At 38.1% G+C, this 23,020-nt stretch overlaps 2 protein-coding genes across 2 annotated transcripts in view; both read right to left on the minus strand.

The window, feature by feature from the left end:
- LOC128019725 (LIM domain only protein 7-like) overlaps nucleotides 1–8,097 on the minus strand; it is a 34,199-nt gene extending 26,102 nt beyond the window's left edge. Inside the window, 2 exon segments of the mRNA XM_052605893.1 lie at nucleotides 445–554; nucleotides 7,811–8,097. The gene's annotated coding sequence lies outside the window, so the exon portion shown is untranslated.
- Nucleotides 8,098–17,885: 9,788 nt separating this feature from the next.
- LOC128019741 (zona pellucida sperm-binding protein 4-like) lies at nucleotides 17,886–19,973 on the minus strand. The gene is made up of 8 exons (XM_052605925.1): nucleotides 19,374–19,973; nucleotides 19,111–19,298; nucleotides 18,939–19,036; nucleotides 18,710–18,867; nucleotides 18,447–18,639; nucleotides 18,227–18,374; nucleotides 18,068–18,140; nucleotides 17,886–17,993 (listed from the first exon to the last, which is right to left on the minus strand). The coding sequence occupies exons 1-8, from the start codon at nucleotides 19,945–19,947 to the stop codon at nucleotides 17,917–17,919; spliced, it is 1,509 nt and encodes a 502-aa protein (XP_052461885.1). The 5' UTR covers nucleotides 19,948–19,973; the 3' UTR covers nucleotides 17,886–17,916.
- Nucleotides 19,974–23,020: the final 3,047 nt, after the last annotated feature.

Raw genomic sequence — 23,020 nt, forward strand, 5'->3', positions numbered from 1 at the left:
TGTTTGTAAATGAGTCCGTGGTAAAATGAAGTGAACTGCTTAGAAATCTGTGTAGACCTGCGTTTGCCTCTATAAGTTATTTACAATATATGCACGAATCGGTGGGCGGGACTAAACCGACAGTGGTTTAGAAGCAGGCATTGATCTTCTTCTGTGGAGGCAGGTTTAACCAAACTATTACGTCATAAAGCGGCACATTTTTAGACTGAAGAGAACGTTTTAATTTCTGAAACTTGTAGGATGTTTTTATAGTACAATAACCTATTAGAGTATGTCAAAAGATCAAGAGAAATTTGATTTCTCAGTTTATGACCCCTTTAATATTTTATTAAACCATGAGACCAGTATGCTACATTCTTAGAAAGATATTTTAAATACCAGAATGGATAAAAATTTTTATTTACATGGTCAGCAAATACTGCATAATGTCAATACATATCTTACCTTATATTGTGCTGTGCCAAGTAATTCCTCTAAAGGCTTGAGTTTTAGGGTCCATTGTAAAAAGGATCAGCATGTGCCTTTCTGCCCAGCCAGTATATGGTGATCAGAATCTAGGACACAAATCAACACAAATGTATTGGAACATATTGCAACAAAGATTCATTTCCGTGATAAAATAAAAGGACACTCCATCCCAGAGATATCAACTGAAACTAGTTAAATCACATTGCAAGATTTTAAGCCATTATATACTTTGGCCCCCCCAAAATATTGGTATACTTTTTCACACTTTTTGCTTAAAAGATGCTAAAGATGTTTTCTAGAGAGGTGAGGGATGTCTTTTTGAGTTTTAGATAAAGCCTCTTGAAATGTCACTATGATGTACTGCTACCCAGCTACTTTAAGAGATAAACAGACAACCACAAACCACAATGGGAGCATTTTTTTTGGCACTGCGGGAATGAAACCAGACTCCCAAAGCTCAAAGCATATGTCAGATGAGCAAATTAGGAGATAAATATGATTTCACATCAACACAAATAATTTAGCACTTACATTTTCTAGCCTCCGGCTGCTCTCCTGGGGCCTGTAGAGAACAAGAGATGTTTGGTTAATCACTCACAGCCTGGGAAAAAGACAAAAAAAAACAGTAGGCATGTTTTGGGTCGCTGTGTGCCAAGGTGAAAGCACAATCCCATCAGGCCGGCTCCCGGCAGCTCTATAAAGGATATGCACTGAAAACATATGAAAACAACCTGATGATCAACAGCCAAGCAGCTCTACCAACACTAGCTCCACTCTAAATCGACAGTACATGTTTTGTCAGAAATTCAACAAGCAACAAACAATAAAACAATGATAAGACACAGTACATGTACGGTGTACAGGGGCACAGAGCAGCCCACTACAACTGATCCACAAAAACCCACCAGCTCATTATGTACAGAGCATTTTTTAACACCTCTCTTACTAACCTAAACCTATAACACAAAACAGAAATAAAAATGTCATGTGTTTGTTTTTGTTTTTAATTGAAATTCTTATATCATTATCATTAATGAATGACTGGCATACTTCTTTACATTATAATTTGACACAAATGTATGCTCTCATCTCAGCTTGTCTAACAGACATTTCTTACTGAAGGACCATCACCTTCATCTCAAAATTGTCAAGACAGAGAAGAAACGCCACTCATCACAATTTCACCATCCAGTTAGGCACATTAACCATAACTCCTTCAAACATAGCCAAAAACCTTGGAGTTATGATTGATGATCAGCTGACTTTTTCAGACCACATTGCTAAAACGGTCCTGCAGAGTTGCTTTATTCAACATCAAGAAGATCAAGCCCTTTCTTTTGGAACATGCTGCACAACTCCTTGTTCAAGCTCTTGTTCTGTCCAGGCTGAACTAATGCAATGTTCTTTTGGCAGGTCTTCCAGCCAGTTCTATCAAACCTTTCAATTAAACCAGAATGCGTCAGCATGATTAAATTTTTAATGAGCCAAAAAGAATGCACGTCACACCTCTGTTTATCAATTTGCACTGGCTACCAATAGCTGCTTGCATAAAATTCTAAATTCAAAACCACCACTGGCTCTGCACTCCTTTACATGAATTCATGACTTCAGACTTATGTGCTCTCTAGAGGTTTGCGTTCTGCAAGTGAACGTCACTTGATTGTGCCATCCCAAAAAAGCACAAAGTCACGGTTACAGACTTTTAAATTAAATGTTCCCTCCTGGTGGAATGATGCCCAACTCAATCCAAGCAGCTGAGTCCTTAGCCATCTTCAAGAATCGGCTTAAAAACCATCTCTTCCATCTTTATTTGACCCTCTAACTTTAGCACTCACTATTCTAATTATATTCTTTTAAAAGTCACTTTTAGACTTGCACTCTATTCATTTGCTGCTTGTTTTCTTAACAAAAAAAAAAATAAAAAATTGTGAATTTGTGCTCTGCATTTAACCCATCCAAAATGCACACTAACAGAGCAGTGAGCACACACCCAGAGCAGTGGGCAGCCATTCATGCTGCGGCGCCTGGGGAGCAGTTGGGGGTTCGATGCCTTGCTCAAGGGCACCTAAGTCGTGGTATTGAAGGTGGAGAGAGAGCAGTTCATGCACTCCCCCCACCCACAATTCCGTCCAGTCCGAGACTAGAACCCACAACCCTTCGGTTGAGAGTCCAACCCTCTAACCATTAGGCCACGACTTCCCCATTTATTATACAATTAACAAAAGCAAAAAGACCTCTAACACTAGCTTGATCCATTCTTTTTCTGTTCTATCGGTTTTCTTTTTATTTATTATATTATTTTAAAAAAACCTCGCTATGTGTAAGCTAACTGACACTTGTTATAGCACTTGTATATCATTGCTCTGTTGTTGATTTTGATTCCTTCCATTGTCCTCATTTGTAAGTCGCTTTGGATAAAAGTGACTGCTGAATGACAATGTAAATGTAAAATAATTAGAATGTTTGATTTAAATGGGCCACACACAGGCCATTTGTATGGGCCGATGGAAGACTATAGGCTACATTTACATTTTTCCCTGCAGCTTTTATGCCTTAACTAAACATAAAATAACATCCATGTCCGTAGAGATACAGGTAATACAATAGTACAGAAGCACATGTCTGGACAGTGCAGTTTAGTTATTAGAGTGCCCAGAATGACACTTGGAGCACCTGCCCTGTAGGAACACCAAACAACAGTCTGTAATGACATTATATCTATAGAGGACATTCTTACAGTACTATACACAATACACTTTCAAAATGAATACAATACATTTTTAGCTGTGACAGCCATGATCCAAGGTATATGACACAAGCTACAGAGTTCAACAGCTGAGAGGTTGGAGAGTGATTATGCTAGTCAGCGACCTGTGTGATCTTCATGCTGATGAACCTGTATGACATGTTCAACTCGCTGAATGAAGGCGTTCACTGCTCCCGATAACAACAAATTATTGCTCCAATAAAAGTCGTAAGAGGGGGAAAAATGTATGTGTCTCACATTGGAACAAAGTCCAAATTTACACAGCTGCTGGAAAAAATGTCAAGATCATTCTGCCTTAAAAGCTGGTTACCTAATGATAATTTATGAGCCCGAAAAAGTCAAATAATCCTTTGTTGGGGTGGGGGTGAGAGATATTATTTTGGGAACCTCAAGGGTGTATTTTGTTTTCATGTGATCAACCATTATGCAATATTTATCAACTATGAGGCATTTATTTATCAGCAAATCCTTTGTGAGAAAACAAATATCAAAGGACAAAATCCTATTGTGAAGGCACTGATCTTGAAAGAAAAAGTTAAATCAGCAAAATCAGCATTTCTGATCCAATCTGATTATAGAGAAAGAAAAACAAAAATGAAAATTCTGTCATCATATTCGCTCTCATGGTGTCATGAAAACATATGACTTTCTGTATTCTGATGAATGCAAAAAGATCTTTGGAAAATATTGTCCTTGCAATTACAATGACTGAACTTTTCAAACATTAAAGTCCCTGCAATGCAAACACACCATAAAAAACCTTATAATCACCCGTCTGTTCCCAAGCCCAAAAAAAGAAAGAAAAAAAAGAAATAAAGGTTCTTTGCTCTAATGACCGTTTGTAAGGATATAATGTTTGCATGGTTACATTCTCACAAATGACAACATCAACCCGCTGCATTCTGTAATATTTGTGTGTAATGAACTTAGAATCTAAGATACATTCCCAAAAAAATCATAACAAATGCTGTACTAGTCCGTGGGAAAGTCACATGTGTCACTCTCAAAAAACCAAACCATATCTGTATGTGTGATTATTGTGTCACTTCAAAGTACTGTAGAACACAATGAACGTTTCTAAATGGTCCTATGCTATTTGACTCTAAACATTGCCCAAACCACAGAGGCCCATACAGATGTTATGTGGGAAAAAAGCAGAATGGTCTATAATAGCGATAGAATATTGCCTACACATAATCTAAAATATTTACATATGGAAAAAGTCAGCCCTCAGTTACACAAAATCCAAGGCATATTTCTGGAATTTTTTAAGGCGTACATCCGTCTTGAATATGAAATGATTCATGTCCATAAAAGTCTGGTAAAGACCTGCCAGTCCTTTTTGGGCAATGCAATAAAATGACACCGCGACAATGGTCGGGCAGGTTCATGACACATCAACACCCATTATTTAAAAAGCTTTATTACTAATGGGTGTGTGTGCATAGCTGGCATATTAAGACCTCACAGCCCAGTTCAGTAACATTCAGTGGGTAAAGAATGTTTTTGGATTTATGAACAAATGCTAATAATGAGTTATGTCAGAATACATCAATCATTCTTTGCGTCTTTACATTTTTATGAAGACTTCACTCAAAGCCCTATGATGCAACATTTAAATGGAGGCATCAGCTGAGATTGATTTAAGACTTGATACATTCTCCGAATCACTAGCTATAATCCACAAGTAAACACTGTAAAGATATAATTTTCACTAGCCTGATGATCGTGTTGAGCAAACGCAGCTCTTGTTTGTCCGTGTGGACAATTAAGCAAGTCACAATGTACCAGTGTCCCTGTCATGGACACCACTGATGCCATCCAGTGCCACACGCCATTGAGAAAATAACAATCATTCTCCCACAAACTCTTATAATTACATATAAAATCTTATATTACAGTGCACAACACTGTGAATGCAAAGTGAATCTTTTACACTTTCAGCATGCAACAGTCCACCAAAAGTGCTTCTTTACTGGTTTAATGGACTTATAATACCATGTAACTCTTTGGGAATACGATTTTATTTAGAATGTTTTTTAAAGAAGTCTTCTATGCTCACAAAGGCGGCATTTATTTGAGAGAAAATGCAATAATACTGTGTAATGTTATTATAATTTAAAATAACTATTTCAATATATTTTAAAATCAAATTTATTCCTGTCAATTTTTCAGCAGCCATCACTTCAGCTTTCAGTGTCACGCGATCCTTTAGAAATCAATCTAATTTATTATTATCAATGCTGAAAGCAGAAACTATAAAAAGTAACAGTCAGGAGTCATAGCACTGCTGAACTTGATCTAGTGTTAAAAAGTGACCTTTCAATTCTAAAATTAGAACCTTCTGGAACACTTCCGACAAATGCCTTTCAGTGGACACAGATAAACCTTCACTTCATGCTCACACATACCCACAAACACACCCCCTCAGACATAAACAAGTGGAGTGAGTGGTTATAATTATATCCTATAGGGACTGGATGAGTCCTGTTTAATCAGAGCCTCTGTACGGTTGCCATGGCAGTGAGGGTGTGGCATGGTAACCGTCGTTCAGTTGGACTTGCTTTGTTTAATCTCAGTGTCTGACGGTGGCACGGTCACTTTAGCTGAGGTAACAATGACAGGATCGATAGAAACAACCAGCCCTCCCTTTCCACATTCAAAGCAATCTTATCAATATGGGCAGGTTGATTTTACATATTTGAATCATTACCAATTTGTATGTGAGGTGATATAGCTTTGATGGGATACAATGGTCTAAAACACCATTACAACCAATCATTTGTGCTGTACTAGTTCAAGCCAGAGCTGAACACACCTTAGTCAAATGAAGCAGTTCAGGGATCAACCATAAGAAAACAAAACAACCTGATGAAAATCAAGCGCAGAAAGTCCACTAAAAGAATAGTTCACCCAAAAATGTTCTGGGGTTTTTTCTTCCTTAAAAGACATAACTTGAATTTTTTAAGAATATCGTTAGATCTCTTTTTTAACTCATTAAAGTGAATGAGAACTGAAGCTGCCAAGCTCAAAATGCTCACCCCCCCCTCCCAAAAAAAGTACCATAAAGCTATGAATAACATGGTTCAGACTGTGACTTGTGTGGTGTATTTCTTTCTAAGTCTTCTGAGGTCATATTATAAGCTTGTGTGAGGAACAGACCAAACTTAAGTCGTTATTAACAGAAAAACTTGACATTCGACATTCTCCTTGCCAGTTTCATAATAATTTATAAGAGCGTATGGGAGTAGTTCTGTTTCCCAATTCATGAATGAATCATTTTACTGAATCAGGTCATGAAAGCGATCCAAATGATTCATTTACAATAAAGCTAATTGATCCAGTTACCAAGTTATCTGGTTAACAATCCACTGATAGAGAAGACTCAGTGAATGACTGATCTGTTAGTCACAGCTCTCGTATAACTTCAGAAGACTTGGAAAATAGCACACAAATCAAGCAAACTACTTTTTATTATACAGTTATGGCCCTTTTACTTCCTTTTTGAAGCTTGAAAACTTTAGATCCCATTTATTAAAACCGTAACCAGCACATTATTCAAAATTACTCCTTTTTTGTTCAATATAAAACAAAGTCGGTTTGGAATGAGATGTGGGTAAGTAAAAGATGACAAAATTATTTTTTGTGAATTGTTGAACCTGAATAACAAATTTTCTAGTTCATTTAAGTGACTTGTAAAACATGATAGCCTAATATTTAGTGGTTTTGTTCGCAAATATCAAAATGCTATTGCGGTTAATGCTATTATGAACATGTTAGAGCTGGTCTGACAGATCTCATGACGTAAACATACAAGACACACCTGTGAGAATATGAACAGGTTGATCAACATGCCATGTTTTTCCACCCTTGTCACAGGTGTGGGTTGAGCCAAAACACTGAAACTCTAATAATATAGCATGATTACAGCTAGCATATGACATAAACGCCTGCGAGTGGCAAATTCACCCTTAGCAAACACATGCAGAAATCCCTTAATCTTTCCAAATCTGGGATTTACACATACACAAGCCAATTGTCAGCATCTATTTCAGCGATAGTGAGAGTTTATGCTTCACTGATGAGGGTGATTCTGCTGTTTTAAGATCAGATTATGGTTTAATTGCTACTCACCTCTGCTCTTCTTCATTTATTGACTCATATCTAACTTTAAATCATGAATTAAATATTCCCTTTTGTCAAGTGAAAAAATTAATTTAATATTCAATTCATTTTCACAATCAAAACAAGCTCGTGCATGCCGGGCATGATTGCATGATAAATGTTATAAAGCTACTATGTCAACAACCACAACATCCCATAAATGTATTAACAATAGCCATTCACATGGAGTCTCATACGTTGAATTAAAATAACATTCTAAAATAGCCTGTTTTACAAAAGTATGTGTATATGAAACAAAAGGACAATAAGATCTACCAAAATCAGCATCCAGTGAGCCATAAACAGTGGTTGGACTCACTCTGTTACAGCTAAACCACTGCTATTTTTACACTGGTGAAGGGTCAAGCATATTGCCTAACATTGAGAAAAGTTGAGAAAACCAAAACTTACTTCACAGTCACACGTGTGGATAAGTCTTGCTGGTCTCCTGGGTGGAAAAGCTGAGCCTGTTTTAGTCCAAGCTTTGCACAGGCTTTTAAGAAGAGGTTGATGTTCTCCTGTCGACAGAGAATATGTGTCCACCTTTTGAGTTAGACAGCAGTCATATGGGAACTCTTTGGCACACGCAGTCTAGAAATCATTGCATCCAAAGTCCAGTGAGCTAAAGCAGTGGGAGGAGATGAGAGAAGGCACAACAAGAGCAAAGAATTTAGGCAGGAACGTCATTGATTGAGCTGTGACAGTACCTGTGAGAGCAGGAGTTTGGCTTCGGGGAGGTGCAAAAACATGACAGAGAGTGTCAACTTCACTAATCCCCTCCCCCACACATGTACGGCAGTCACACAAACACACACTCTCCCTTTTCACTCTCTCTAGACTAACCCAGACACATACCTACATAAACCCAAGCATACGCTCCCTTTTCACACCCAGAAACCGCCACTCAAACATCTCAGCAGAATATTTGAGGAATCTTCAGGGCGGTGGATTATTTTGGAGACAGGGTTGCCATGAAACACAGGTGACTGAAACAACTAACTATTTCCCCCAAGCATGTAGACTATTAAAATCATTTGGTGGGTGGTTAGGGAAATGCTTAGACATATTGTGTGTGTGCATTCACATACACATCCGGTATGTTGATGACTGAGGACTATCATAGCACTGGTGTCGTGTTATGACAATTTCATTAAGATTTGATCAACCATCTGGAGGACATGTTCAGAGCATGCAGCCCACCCTGTCCTGGTTTCCCGCTTGCTCTAAAATAATCACAGGGTGCTCTGGTCTATATTTAAACAGCAAACATGCTTATTAGCAGAAGGCAATGAGGAGCTCCACTTCTGAATCACCTCCTTGCTTAAACTGTTAAATCCTAAGGCAAAGGGTCAAAGCTCTCACCCTGGACTACATTTCATCTGTGTTTAAAGGTGACAAATGCATCTTTCTGAAATGCAGTGCACAGAAAATGAATGTCAATAAGATGTCTCTAAGCGTTCTGTCCCTCAAACAAAAAATCTAACACCCCAACAGCTTGATCAGTGTCCTTAAAGGGATAATTCATATTCAGTTGCTGCTCCCCCCTAGTACAAAAACACTATGCAAGTCAATGGAGACCAGCAACCGAAGGCGAACCTTTAACCTAAATTTATGCAAAATATCTGAGATATGAAAAAGTTCCACTAGTCACCTTTTTACCTGAAGGCTAAATGTCTTGGAGCAGGTGGCTAGGAACAAACAAACTCTTACATGTTTATCCTTTACTGGGAATTAAAAATTACCTACAATTTGTAAACAGGACACATTAGATAGCTTTGGGAAAGTGACAATCTCTGGCTAGAGCGGGTCAGATACCTCTAGCTATAACAATGTCCCCTTGCCACAGCAGAATACTTCAAATGTATTAAATTTAAGTTTAGTTATTAGATTTCACACAATAGAACATTTACAGGTTCAGTCCCAATTATATGTGACACTGGTTCTATAACTTTTGTGTCCTTGAACAAGGCGCCTAACCAAGGTTGCTACAATCAGCATACTGTACATCTGATTTAAAAGTTTATGCTTAAAAACATATAGAGTATTACGAATTATAAATAAATAGAATACATGCATTTACTGTATGTGAATGTTTTAGTGAAAAGGAAAAAAAAAACCTAATAATAAGTATGTAAACAAGTAAAATCGATGAGATACTTCAGTAAGCAAAGACATCGAATCTTAAAACTGCATAGTAAAAAAAAAAAAAAAAAAGGGTTTACATGTTTAACTTTTATTAATTGTGCATATTAGAATTCATCTCAAGAGCCAAATCATGCAGACAAGATGATGCTGAAAGAATGTCTAACTTTACAGTCAGTGCACCTAATCCTGTTAGAAATTCTCATTTAGTGATTACAATCCTCTGACAGAACTATCAAGCCTCCTGTTTTGCGACTGCTGGTTGGTTGATTGATTAGGATTTAGGAATTTCAAGGTGTTGTATACCATATATTCATTATTCATTTTATCCATCCAAGTATGTAAACTAAGGTGCTAAAGTAAATACTTGTGATAAAGTATGTCAGCAGAGATCAAGTTCTCATATGAAACATGTCCTTTTCAGTAAACTATTAAGAGGGATTATGGAATAATGTGTCAGTTCATAAAAACAAATGTACACTTACACATTATAGGTTTAATAAAAGTAAATAATATAATTAAATGCAAAAATGGACACTTTTGAGAGAAAACAGGCCTGTGGAAAATTCTATTCAAATAATCAGCTCTGCCAATTCTCGTTTCACAGTGGTGAGGCCCATTGCAAATATATCCATCCTTCTTATTTATGGGGGTTTATGAAGGGCTATGCTCTGAGGAGTTGTCTCTCAGCTAAACCTCAGGCCAAAGCTCCAGAATGTATTTTCTAATGTTGCCGACCAATGTGCCACACCATAGTAGGCTTCCTTTTTTCAAATTGTTTAAAGCAGGATCAGCTATCCGGGGAAACACAAGGGTAAAACCATGGCTCTGAGTTTGATGGAGCTATGGGAATGTGATCCAGAGATCAGCCAAACCCAAACCCTAAGTAGAGTTTAGTGATCCAAAGCCAGAGTCGCTACACAGTCCACAAAACCAGAGATTTCCGCTCTTGCACTAATGAGCCTTGATTTCACAAAATCTAGAACCTCTGCTTTTGTTCGACACAGTTTCATTCTAATACAAAGCAGCCAGAAGGAACAATAATGGTGCTGGTAAGATTTCAGTGTTGTGACTGAGCCTTTCATTCTGTGGAAAAATATCTTTCATTGGTCATGAACATAACTGGATAAGAGCATCATGTTCTTTTCCATCTTATAGTTTGCTGGTAGCTCAGGAACAGCTCTCTCTTACAGACAAACTTTACAGGCTCAGCAGTAATTAGCAAAACTAAAATATACTCCAAACTATGTGTTTTTCTTAGCATGGCTTTGCTTAGCTCTTGCCATGTGAGGCCACAATTGTGAGTTTAGGCTGTGCTCGGTAGGTAAGTTTACCTGTGTCAAGAGTTTTAAAGGGCAATGGGAAATAAATGAGAAGGTTTTGCATAGATTAGACCAATACAGCTTCAATAAAGCAGCTTAATTCAGGCCCAAATGCCACTTTTTTTTTTTATTCACACTTATTACCCTTGTACATGCATACATTCAAACTTCTTTGTAAGAGTTAAGGTTCTTAGCCAAGGTGGGATACTACAGCCTAAATAATATATGCATGTCAAAGTACAAATAATAATAATAAACTTGCCAGGCCAGCAATAGGTGTGGATAATCTGTTTAGTTTCTTGACGACACCAGACCTGATCTTGTTGATCAGACTACAATGAGAAAAACAGAACAAAAGTCAACACAAACAATTCAATCGTGTCGGTTGCCATTAGTTTTTTTTGGCTTCCTTTAATTCTGACCATCTTGCTTCAGTTTACAAAGCCATCTAATGCCCTGAAGAAAATACAAACAAATCTGGGAAAGCAGACATCAGTCAAAAGCCTCCAAGTAAGTCTGTGTGAAAAACCGGTTTAAACATTGAACATTTAATTGCACAATCAAAGGTGTGTAATGAGCATGAAATATACTATGTGAGAAACTTGATTTATGGCATTTTTGGTTATGTGTAATAAAGGGAGAGGCATGAACATTTTAATGAACTTAATCACACAGTGTATCTTATCTCATTTAGTGACATAAAATGATTTTTTTTCATACAGGTTTGAAATGTCATGACGGTGAGTAAATTATTAATTTACATTTATACTGTGGGTATAACAGAGCTGCTATTTTTCGAAACAATATTGGCAATATCTTCCCTGTTCGTGATCTCTAAAACACTAAAAATGTGTATTCTGCACAGCCACACCGAGAAACCTGTTACCGCATCTATGGAGCATTTGTACACTCTTTACGTTCAAGTCGAGACTTTTTTGTGCCGACCCCAGCGGCAGTTTCACAGGAGTCTTTGTTTAGGTGTGCGATCCAGAGTGACAGTATCCTCAGGTAATGTGTGCCTTTGTCTGCTCATGTGGAAAAGGCAAAGCTGATATCTTAGTACAGACTGTAAGAAAGAAGCATGAGGGTGCAAGAGCAGGACGTTGAGATTCCGCACTGGACTGTGGTAATTAGTCTACTGAGACACTCGACTGACACCAACATGTCAGACCGGCCCACACACTGCCCCAGAACCATCCAGTCAGGTTCAGAAATATGCTGAAATCCCTGAGCTTGCAGCATGTCACAGTCCACCGATTCAATGCTCTCTCTCCATAAACAGCACAACAGAACTGCTGTACAAGAGGCCTGAGTGCCCCCACTCCCCATGTGCATGATTTTTGCAGCAAAAAAAAAAAAAAAAGCAGCAGCAATCAATCACCTACATTCAACTAAAATGAACACTAGTGGCAACATTTATTCCTTTTTATACAAATTATGATTACATGGGCAGATTCACACTCACATAATCAATAATAAAGATTTATTTTTACTCAAACACAGTGCATGATTTGCAAACAAATTTGTTTTGACATTTAAATCTCCATATGTTTGGCTTTTCTGACATAGTAAACTTGCTCTGCAACTTCCCTGGTACAGCATTGCACTTGCGCAACACGTTACACAAAAGACCTCAAAGACTTGTAGAAACGGGCTAAAATAGTATGGTTGCTTGTTTTTATATCACACTTGCTTTTATTAACACTATTGATTAGTTTTAGGGTTGGGTTTAGTCTAGATGGCATATTACTTTCAAATGCGTTATAGCATTAACCTTTTAGTGGCACTCAGTGGACATTTCTTTTCTGAACTGCAGAGAGTGAGTAATTTATGGCTTAATTTTCATTTTTGGCTGAACTAACCCTTTAAGGTCTAAATCCATATTAATGTTTTTTTTCTATAAAACAAAATATATTTTGATGAATATTTTAACTCTTTTTGACTGAAGGTCAATGGGGTTCAAAATTGCAAGCAACAAATAAGACTTGAAACATAAAAACTAATATTATTACTTAACATCATGACACAAGCAACAATGAGGTGTTATTGAAATGTCACTATATTGGATTTAGGCATGCATATTTAAGGTTTAAGGATAACCACTTCATTTTTGCTTTTTACATAATATAAACTGAACTTTTTTGACCCAGGACACTTGATTTAAACCACATAAGTTGTATAGATTATTTTTACATATACAGTATGCACATATATTTTGTTCAATGGAAGAAAGAAATCATAAAGGTTTGGAACAACATGAGGATGAGAAAATGAAAACAGAATTTGTATTTTTGTTTTAACTGTCCCTTTAAGCCTTACATTATATTATGTTGGTATGCACAAAGGAGTTATGCAATAGTTATTATTAAAAGCAATTATAAAAGGTAATCGACACAAAGTTATAGCAGAAACCTTGCCATACATTAAGCAATAAAAACAGTAAAACAAAATTAGAGAAGTACAAGTAAAAACAGCTACTTACTCGCACTCGAACAGAAGTCCATTTACCAGAGAACTCCGGAAATGACCGTTCCCAAACTTCTTAGTGAATGCCGGCGAGACGAGGACAAACACAGGAAGCACTAAGAACCAGTGAGTGGGAAGTTTAGGATGTCCAGGGAAAGGAGATGAAAGTAGTTCTTCCTAGCTTCAAGTCCAAGAGATTAACACAGCCTCTTTTGAAGAATCATGAGTTACTCAGTAATCAGGGTTGGAGCCCAGCAGCCAAAACACAGAGAACGAGAGTATCTGGAGGAATGTCCCAGTTGTACACACAGTTTCATGCCAATGATCTCAGGCTACTCCTGCTAGACACAGAGGGCAGACAGCCCATTGTTTTTGCTCACACACAGGAAAGCATTTATGTTGCATTTATATCCTCAGACTACACTGTCACAGTGTGAGCCCTGTTGCTCTACACCTCATATAACAATCTACGAGTAAAGCCTTTTTTTGTGAATACAAAATATCAGGCCATACATTAATCTTGATATGTCAATTAAGTGTAACCACTTATCAACAACACAACATCTGTTGTTCAGAATAGCACACTCTTAAGCTGCTTTTACTTGGCTGTCGCTCAGGAACATGGCATGAAATCAGAGGGTGTGGTGAGCCTTACATGTAAAAGGACACTGGTTATGTTGAGATCAGTATTGACTGTGAGATTTGAACCGCAATTGTTCTCTTTTAGAAGCCGAATTTCAAAGGGCACATTCTATGTATGCTGAACAAAACGAGGACAACAATAATGTGTGGACAAATACTATCCTAATACTAGATCGAGTTACACTGCAAATTAAAAACTGAAGCTAGATAATTTAAACAGGAATTTTGTATCCTATTTTGTAATATTGTAAATAATAAGATAATCTTCTAATATGGCCAAAACGTCCATTATGGATTCATACTATTAAATAATATTACATTTAATGTATCCATTACAAACCCTTACAGATATGGATTGTGAAGAGACAAGAGGTTAATCTATGGAGCACATTCACACAGCATGGTGCAGTAAACATCAGTTCAATGACATAAGAAATCCTGACCCCTGCTGTTCTTGTCATTGTAAAGTTTTTTTTTTGTTTAAAATGTTATCTGTAGCAGGTGAAGGACTATTTAAGAGCTTGAACAAATCACTTACATGACCAATAAACATAATATATAAATAAACAAATAAATGAATAAATAAATCCACTGACTCATGCTCTGCAAATTTGAATTTAGTTTGGGATTCCTCATTTCCTGATAATCTTGCATTGTTGTAATCCACTAAAATTAAATGGCAGAAGAAGGTACTATTTATGAAATGTAATAGAATATAGGAAAAATAGATCAATTTCAATAATAATTATTTATTCAGCAAGAATCCATTAAAATCACGGTTGAAAAAACAAAAAACAAAAAACAACAACAACTGTTTTACAACATTGACAATAAAAATTAATGTTTTCTAATCCCAAAAACGCAACACAGGTTTTTATTTTATTTTTATATTAATGAGCTTCAGTCTTCACGGACCTTGGCAGGATTTAACCAGATGGTTACACGAATTCCACCAATCAGATGCATCACTGTGGGATTGTTCAGGATTGCGGGTAATGAAGTACTTATCCAAGACATTGCGAATAAAAGGCATTTATCTCAAAACAAGGTTTTGTCTACCATGTATGGTTACGTTTTTATGCCTTATACCCCAACTGTCAATGCAGAAATTGTGTTGAATTTTACTTCCAGCACTGGCTGTGGGCGGGACTGTGATGCTCTATCCCCCTGTCACTCAAGTGGCTACGCCCTTAATTATGCAGAACTTTTAGTCTTAATATAATTTAAATGGATGATATAGATATATAAAAAGATTCACCCCCTCACAGTTGTCATGAAGGGCAAAATTAGCTATTTAGACCAAAATCATTTTTTGCACCAGGCTGTAAACATGTTTTCTTCTGCTGAAAAGTTAGACATTGACTCCCTTTTGCTGCCAGCCTCAAGCGGCCAGTCGATGAATTGCAGTTTTAGTCACTTCCATATATATATATATATATACACACACACTTGCTTGAGTAGGTAATTTTTTTTATGTAGCTAACCCTTGTGAAAAAGAAGTGTGCTTAATTGTATTGAAACTGTATTTGTGTACTTCCAATCTTAAAAGTATACTTTTTTTTTTAAAAGGGCATTTGCAGATAATATCATATAGTTTAAATTAAAGGCCACTTAAGTGTACTTAAAGAGATTACCCTTTAATCACAATAGGTCTTAAAGCTGTAGTAGGTAACTTTTGTAAAAGTATATTTTTTACATATTTGTTAAACCTGTCATTATGTCCTGACAGTAGAATACAGATAATTTGTGAAAATAAAGCTCCTCTGGCTCCCCCCAGTGGTCCTATTTCCATTTGTAGAAATTCATCCACTAAGAAACAACCAATCAGAGCTGCCGTCTATAACTTTGTGTTCAAAATGTAGAAAAATGTATATAATAAGCGAGTACACCGTGAATCCATTTTCCAAACCGTGTTTTTAGCTTGTCCTGAATCACTAGGGTACATCTATAATAAGTGTTTATATTCTGACTATTTTAGATTGCTTCGGGGGTACCAAGGAGGAGTAACCCAGTACCTTTGTGATTCTTCATAAACAGAGAGAAGTAGTTCCGGCTACGATGTTCTTCCGCAAGATGCAAGCAGTTCTGTTTATTAACCGCTAAAGCATCAAAAGTTACCTACCGCAGCTTTAACATACTACAGTGCACTTTATAAAAATGTTACTGCATGCACATTAGAAGCAGTGAACACACCCAGTGCCGTTTGCACTGTGGTGCCTGGGGAGCAACTGAGTGTATTGAAAGTGTAAGGGAGCACGGTTCATTCAATCCCTAACCTACATTCCCTACTGGCAGGGCCGTCGCTAGTGGGGTGAAAGGTGGAAACTATTACAGAGGCCCACGGCTGAGGGTGGGCCCCAACGATCTCAACCGCCTTGCTGAAGCCAGCCTAAAAAAGATGCTCAAAAAGACACTTTCCTCACGAAAGCTTATCTTTTTCACGTATTTTAAACATTTAAGTATCCAAACACAAGACCCGGAAAAGCTTAACAGAGTAGCTGGTTACTCACGCACTGTGTTCGGTGCGCACGCCGAGAGAGAGAGCTGCGTATCACGGACAGCGACACTGAACCTAGCTCTCTTCTGCAAAGTTCTCCTCAAAGTCCCTCCTGCATCTGAACAAACAAAAAGATGTGAAAGAGTCCAATTCAGTACTCGCGGTGTTCTGGGCTCATGCAGAGCCATCTCAAAACACTTGCTCTTGTACCGACAAATACATACAAAATGTCAAAATACCCACCTTGGAAAGTATGCTCAAAAAAAAAAAAAAAAAAAAAAAAAAAAGTCGGTTATGTTTTGAAAGTAAACTGTTGAAAAAAATTTGGGATGCATTAATCGTCTCTTAAAGTGACTGCGACTAATTTAGCTACTTGCTGCTGTAATGTTAATCCAAGAAAACTCACTGCTTTTAAAAAGGAATTACTTTGTAGTTTTAATAAGAATTTATGCACAAAAAAAAAAAAGACACCAGATATAATTTTTTTTTTTTACATGTATTTTACTAGTAGCCTACAGGACACTGTGATACATTTATGTGAGTAGGCTATAGCAAGATTAAGCAAACGGTGATAGATTATACCAAAAGATTCTTCATATGGTGAGCTACTAGTGAAATCGATGGTGTGACAAAATTGGGACGGAAAATTATACCTTAAACAGCAGCTTATAAAGCACCATGTATTGCCTTTTTTCCATGAATTGCTAATGCAACCTCGCACCAGTCTGGACAAAAAGAAAAAAGACTGCTTCGTAATTGGTCAAAAAAAAAAAAAAGAAAAAAAAAAAAAAAAGAAAAGATAGCTGGATAGTCATAACAGTTGTCTGAACTTTGGTTTGATTGTATATTTCATGTTACATTGAAGACTATCCAGTGCTATTTTACATTTAATTATTCGTTTCTGTACCTGGACACCTACTTGACCTTTAAATAGCACAAATAACTGAACATACAAATTAAACCATTTCAAACAGGGACCACTGGTACAACCTTCACCGGGCCCCACAAACCTCAGCCACGGCCCTGCCTACTTGTGTTGAGTATTAAACCTTTAGATCACAAGTCTGACTCCAACCATTAGTCCACAACTGCCCAGTTTGCAACCACATCTTTCCCCATATAAGCAGGTAGTACTAGGATGGCTGACAGATGCAGCGAATATGACCCACAAGCTGTGGTGGTTGAGTCTTAGCCCACTGGAATACAGCTCAATACCCACAGCTGAGGTATTCTTGAGCAAGATACCAAACCAGAGGGGAACCTGGTTTGGCTCCAGGTTAGCAACTGGAAGATGGATAAATGACTCAATGCACAACCTTACAAAAGCTTGTGAAACCTCGGCTTAGGAAAAAAAAAAAAACCTGGCAAGAGGGGCATTTAATACCAGATCCTGCAGAATACAAAGACAAGATACCTCTGGGTTCTGCAAAGTTTATTAAAAACTAGATTTACATGACCAGAGTAACTGCTCCACTAGAAACCACAGTCTGCTCCCCAGAGACAGCCTTGATACGAGTATCTCTTCCTGAAAGAGAAGTGTTAGAAGTGAGAAAACTTCTAAAATGCGCAGTTCCTCTTGTCAAAAGAGTGAGAACTCACGTTTCCTGGTGCACCTTTGCTCGCAAGAGCCAGATGATGGATGGCACACCTCTGTACTGCAATGGATGAAGATCTGACAGGGAAGAAAGAGGCTCAAGTCATATAATCCACAAGTAGTAGATACAAATGTTCAAGTAAAGGGGGGGGGGGAGGGCATACAGTTTCCTGCAGAGCAGCCAGTGAGGCTGGGTCTACAAATGTGAACATCTTCACAACAAAACGCCTATAGTGGGTTGGGAACTGAAGCCCAGATGATCCAGTCACTGGAACCAGTGTGGTCAGATAACGGTCGTCCTGGTAAGGGCATCTGAAGACAAAAGAGAAGGTTAGAAAGGGTCTCCCAGCAGACTAATGGGATAAAGATCAGCTGTATACGCACCCATCGATCAGAAGGTCCCACTGGGGGAGACTGAGTGGACTGGGGGTTGAAGTCGTCCAACAACGTCCCAGCATCAGGACAATGTTGGGGTCAGTCCTCTCCATAAGGTGCACCTCAACATACACAGGCTCTCGCAGGACTTTTGTGATGGGATAATCCGCGTCACTGTAGTAGGACGTGTAGGCCTCATCTCCTGAGGAACACTGGGGTTTAACCAGACTCAAGTTTGAAAGGCTTTAGGCAGACACAGGACAAGACCTTACCTTCAGCACATCCTTTGGTGACACATTGGCCATTGGCCAGTCTGAGCTCCACCCGGAGAGGCCCTGGAGCAGCTACTGGTAGAGGTGGAGGAACGGAGTTGACCTCCACAACCAGAGCTTCCACAGAAGTTTCAGAGTATCTACACTGGAAGAGGAACCTGGACAACACACAGCAAGCTTGTAGCATTTATCAGGGATTACAGTTCACACAAAGTCATAGATCACCTACTCAAAATTACTGTCCCTTGTGATGGAACCATATGGTCCAACCCCCACTTCATAGGACGAGGTCATTCGGTTTTCATACACCACATATCCGCCATCCTCCTGTGAACGGAAACAGTGGCAGCATCCGGTCCATCATAAGCAAATGCAGAATAAAACCAGTAGCAGCTGCTCACCATCACACTCGTGCCACATGCGGTCACAGGGAACTGGTATATGGCAAAGGAAGGTGTGGACCCCACAGGAGCACAAGGTGGGTCGTTTCCACCCAGTAGATGAACCGAATCCAGACTCAGTCGAGGCAGAGTAACGTCTCTAGACACCACTACCACAAACTGACCATCTCTAATACACTGGACAGTTACTAGAACAAGGTACAAGAGCAGGTTAATGCAGAGAATCAGTTTAACATGAACCGAATAAGACTGAGAACACTTACCCGCCCTCCCATAGTAACACTGCTGTGCTTTAAAGCAGCAGTTGATAGCTTCACAGTCAGCACCACTGATCCCAGGTAGACCACATTGGATCTGCTCAGAATCAGCTACAGCACATTTATTAATAGGATCTGTCTGCACTACTGGCTTCTGAAGCGGAAACTGTGGTTTAGGTTGTTGAACCGGCTTCTGAAGCGAAATCTGCTGAGGAACCTGCTGGTTACTTGGTTGTTGAACTGGTTTCTGAACTGGAAACTGCTGGTAAGTTGGTTGTTGAACTGGCTTCTGAACTGGAAACTGCTGGTAAGTTGGTTGTTGAACTGGTTTCTGAAGCGGAAACTGCTGGTAAGTTGGTTGTTGAACTGGTTTCTGAACCGGAAACTGCTGGTAAGTTGGTTGTTGAACTGGCTTCTGAACCGGAAACTGCTGGTACTTTGGTTGTTGAACTGGTTTTTGAAGCGGAAACTGCTGGGTCATCAGAGATTGAACATCCTGAAGCGATTTACCCCAGTGTGGAACGGCATGACAGAAAGCACAAACCAGCAAAAGCTGACCCAAACACCAAATTCCATCCATTGTTTAACAGTTAAACACAATGTGGAGATACTGCCCTTTGGTCTTTTTGTATTCTACAGATTTCAGCTAATTAACGATAGTCCCTCCCTTTTCATTAACACTAATGGTTATCATGTGATGCAGAAAGGGGAGCTTATGCAGCTGGGTGATTCTCATTGGATCTCAAGATAGAATTCTTATTTTTCCTATTTTGAACATAAATGCACAAACTGAATTTGAAAAACAATCTTATCAGATTGTAATTGGTTCTTAAATTCTGTTAACATGGTGTTTCTGGAGTCCAATGTCATATTGACGACAAATAAGAATGGTTCAAGTCCAATGTTTACTGGAACTTGCCAAAAGTAGATGTTTTTCTTTGGTGCCATTTTCCTTACCACTCTCCACAGACAAGTGTGCTCTTACAAATAGGAAAATACTATATTAAGCAGTAAATGATTTTAAGTATATGGAAGCTTATTTCCACCACAGAATAATAAATAAATAAATAAATAAATAAATAAATAAATAAATAAATAAATAAATAGAGAAGAAAAAAAAGGTCATTTTGACTATTTATGTCATGACTGATCTATCTCACAGTTCACTAATATCTCTAGGTTGCTGACTTTTTTTCTCCAAATTGACTTTTTTGATTCCTTGGGGGAAATAATTCCATAGAATCCATAGAAGTTTGTCAGCAAGTTTAAAAAAACATAAAAAAAAAACATTGTTAAAGAGAAACCCTAACAACCTTTTAATCTTTCCTCAAACTTTCTTTAGTAAAACATGACTGCAAAAAGAATAAAAGAAAGAAAAAGAAAAGAGCAATCGGAGTTAACATGACTAAATCAGTTGACACATAATGGACAAGTACAATAGAAGACCCCAGCTGCAAACACCAATTTTGGAAAGTTTATTTTTTTCCGTGATCCAAGCTATGTCAATTAGCATTGCAATTTTTATTTGCTTTGAGTTTATTTTCATTCAAAGTTATCCGCTCTTTAATAGTGTTCTCAAAACTTCATGGAAAAGCTTGCCAAATGATATTTGAAAATATTTCTGTTAAAGGTGCCACAGAATGGAAAACTGTATTTACCTTGGCATAGTTGAATAAGAGTTATGTACATGGAAATGATCGTGAAATATTGTTACCCTCAAACACCACTGAATATCTCGTGCTGCAATAGTCCACTGAAAAAGAGTCGAATCCAAACATAACACCGAAACACAGACTGTGACGTTACAGTAGGGATCATTAATTTTTAAACCCCCAACCTTTGCATAACGTTTACCAGCCCATGTTCTAGTTTAAAAAAATAAACTGAATTTTTTTTCAAATATTTAGCAATTAAGATTTATTAACTACTTTAACTACTACTTTATTAACTTTCTAAAGTGTCAAAAAAGTGGGAAAGATAAGTGCAAAAATGCTTATAACAGCAACACAGAGGCTGCGTCCACATCTTCACCGACAACTCTCTCAAGCATCGATCACTCGGACGCTAAACATTCTTTCAGAATCTCTTAAAATCTGTATCTTTGTCTGATACAGGCTCAGACATATCAGGTTGGATGCTTAATCTCTCCATCGTTCACGCTGGACAGAAAAGATTTGTGCCATGAATCAGCCAATCAGAGCAGAGCATTATTATTCATGACCCTTCCAAATAATTCTAGTAACAAATCCTAGGTTTGTAAATGGACATGTAAAACCGTTTCTGGAGAATTTTTGCCCTTACCCAAGCCACATACCTTTTATGTAGATATCAGGCATCAGCTGACAGGCTGATGCCTGTCAGCCTTTGGCTGCTAGACGCCCTGCCTCGCAATCTTCTACTGCATTGCCCATCAAACTGTTGCTTTTTTTGCTGCTTATTGGACGCTAATTTCTCAGCTTCACTATTGACGCTTGCAGGTCTGTTTGTTTATTTGCTAGGCCCTGCAAGGCCTTACTTTGTTTGTCTGCTTCAACATGTCTGGTATGCTATTGTTTAGGCTAGCTATCACTGTTTTTATTCAATGTAGAGTCCACAGCCCCTCTCAACAAATCTTTAATTGTCCTTTTTTTCTACCCCCTACATATGTGGAGACTTCATCAAGATTAACTGGTGTTTCCAGAGATGTAATCTCTCTTTTTATTACCCAACATTTAGGTTTACCGTCATTGAACCCACAACTCACTATTACCTTGCCAACATATTATGCCTTCAATTTATTTGATCATGTTCAGAATTCTGTTTCTATTATTCTATGTACTCAAAGTATTAGAAGACCAGTTTTGACAGTTTTCAGTCGGATAGTTATTTTACTTCTTCTGAGTTCCTCGGGTGATGTAGAGTCAAACCCAGGTCCTATTGCCCCCAGTATCACACCGGCTCCCCAGGTGCTTTCTTTTGTTGATTTTTGTAACCGTAAAAATCTTGGTTTCCTGCATGTCAACATCAGAAGCCTCATGCCTAAGTTAGATTTATTCACTGCTTTAGTACATTCAACTAACCCTGATGTTGTAGCCGTGTCTGAATCTTGGCTTAGGAAACCCATAAAAAATTCTGAAATTTCTATTCCGAACTATAAAATTTTTCGTCAGGATAGAACTACCAAGGGAGGTGGAGCTGTAATCTATGGCAGAGATAATTTGCAGATTTCTGTTTTACTGTCCAGATCTGTGCCCAAACAGTTTGAGCTTCTACTCTTAAAAGTCCATCTTTCTAGAAATGAGTCGCTCACTGTTGCTACCTGTTACAGACCTCCCTCAGCCCCCAGCTGTGCCCTGGATGCTATTTGTGAATTGATTGCCCCGCATCTATCTTCAGAGTTTGTGTTGCTGGGTGATTTGAACTTGGACATGCTTAATGCACCGGCTGCTCTTCAATCTAGGATAGACGCTCTCAATCTTACACAAATCATCAATGAACCCACTAGATACAATCCTAAATCCGTAAATGCGGGTACTATCATAGATATCATTCTGACTAATATGCCCTCCAATTATACCTCCTCTGTTTTTAACCAGGATCTGAGCGATCACTGCATAATTGCCTGTGTTCGTAATGGGTTTGTGGTCAAACAATCACCCCTAATAACTGTCAAA

The sequence above is a fragment of the Carassius gibelio genome, chromosome A9 (assembly GCF_023724105.1).
Source record: "Carassius gibelio isolate Cgi1373 ecotype wild population from Czech Republic chromosome A9, carGib1.2-hapl.c, whole genome shotgun sequence".
In the NCBI taxonomy this organism is placed as follows: Eukaryota; Metazoa; Chordata; class Actinopteri; order Cypriniformes; family Cyprinidae; genus Carassius; species Carassius gibelio.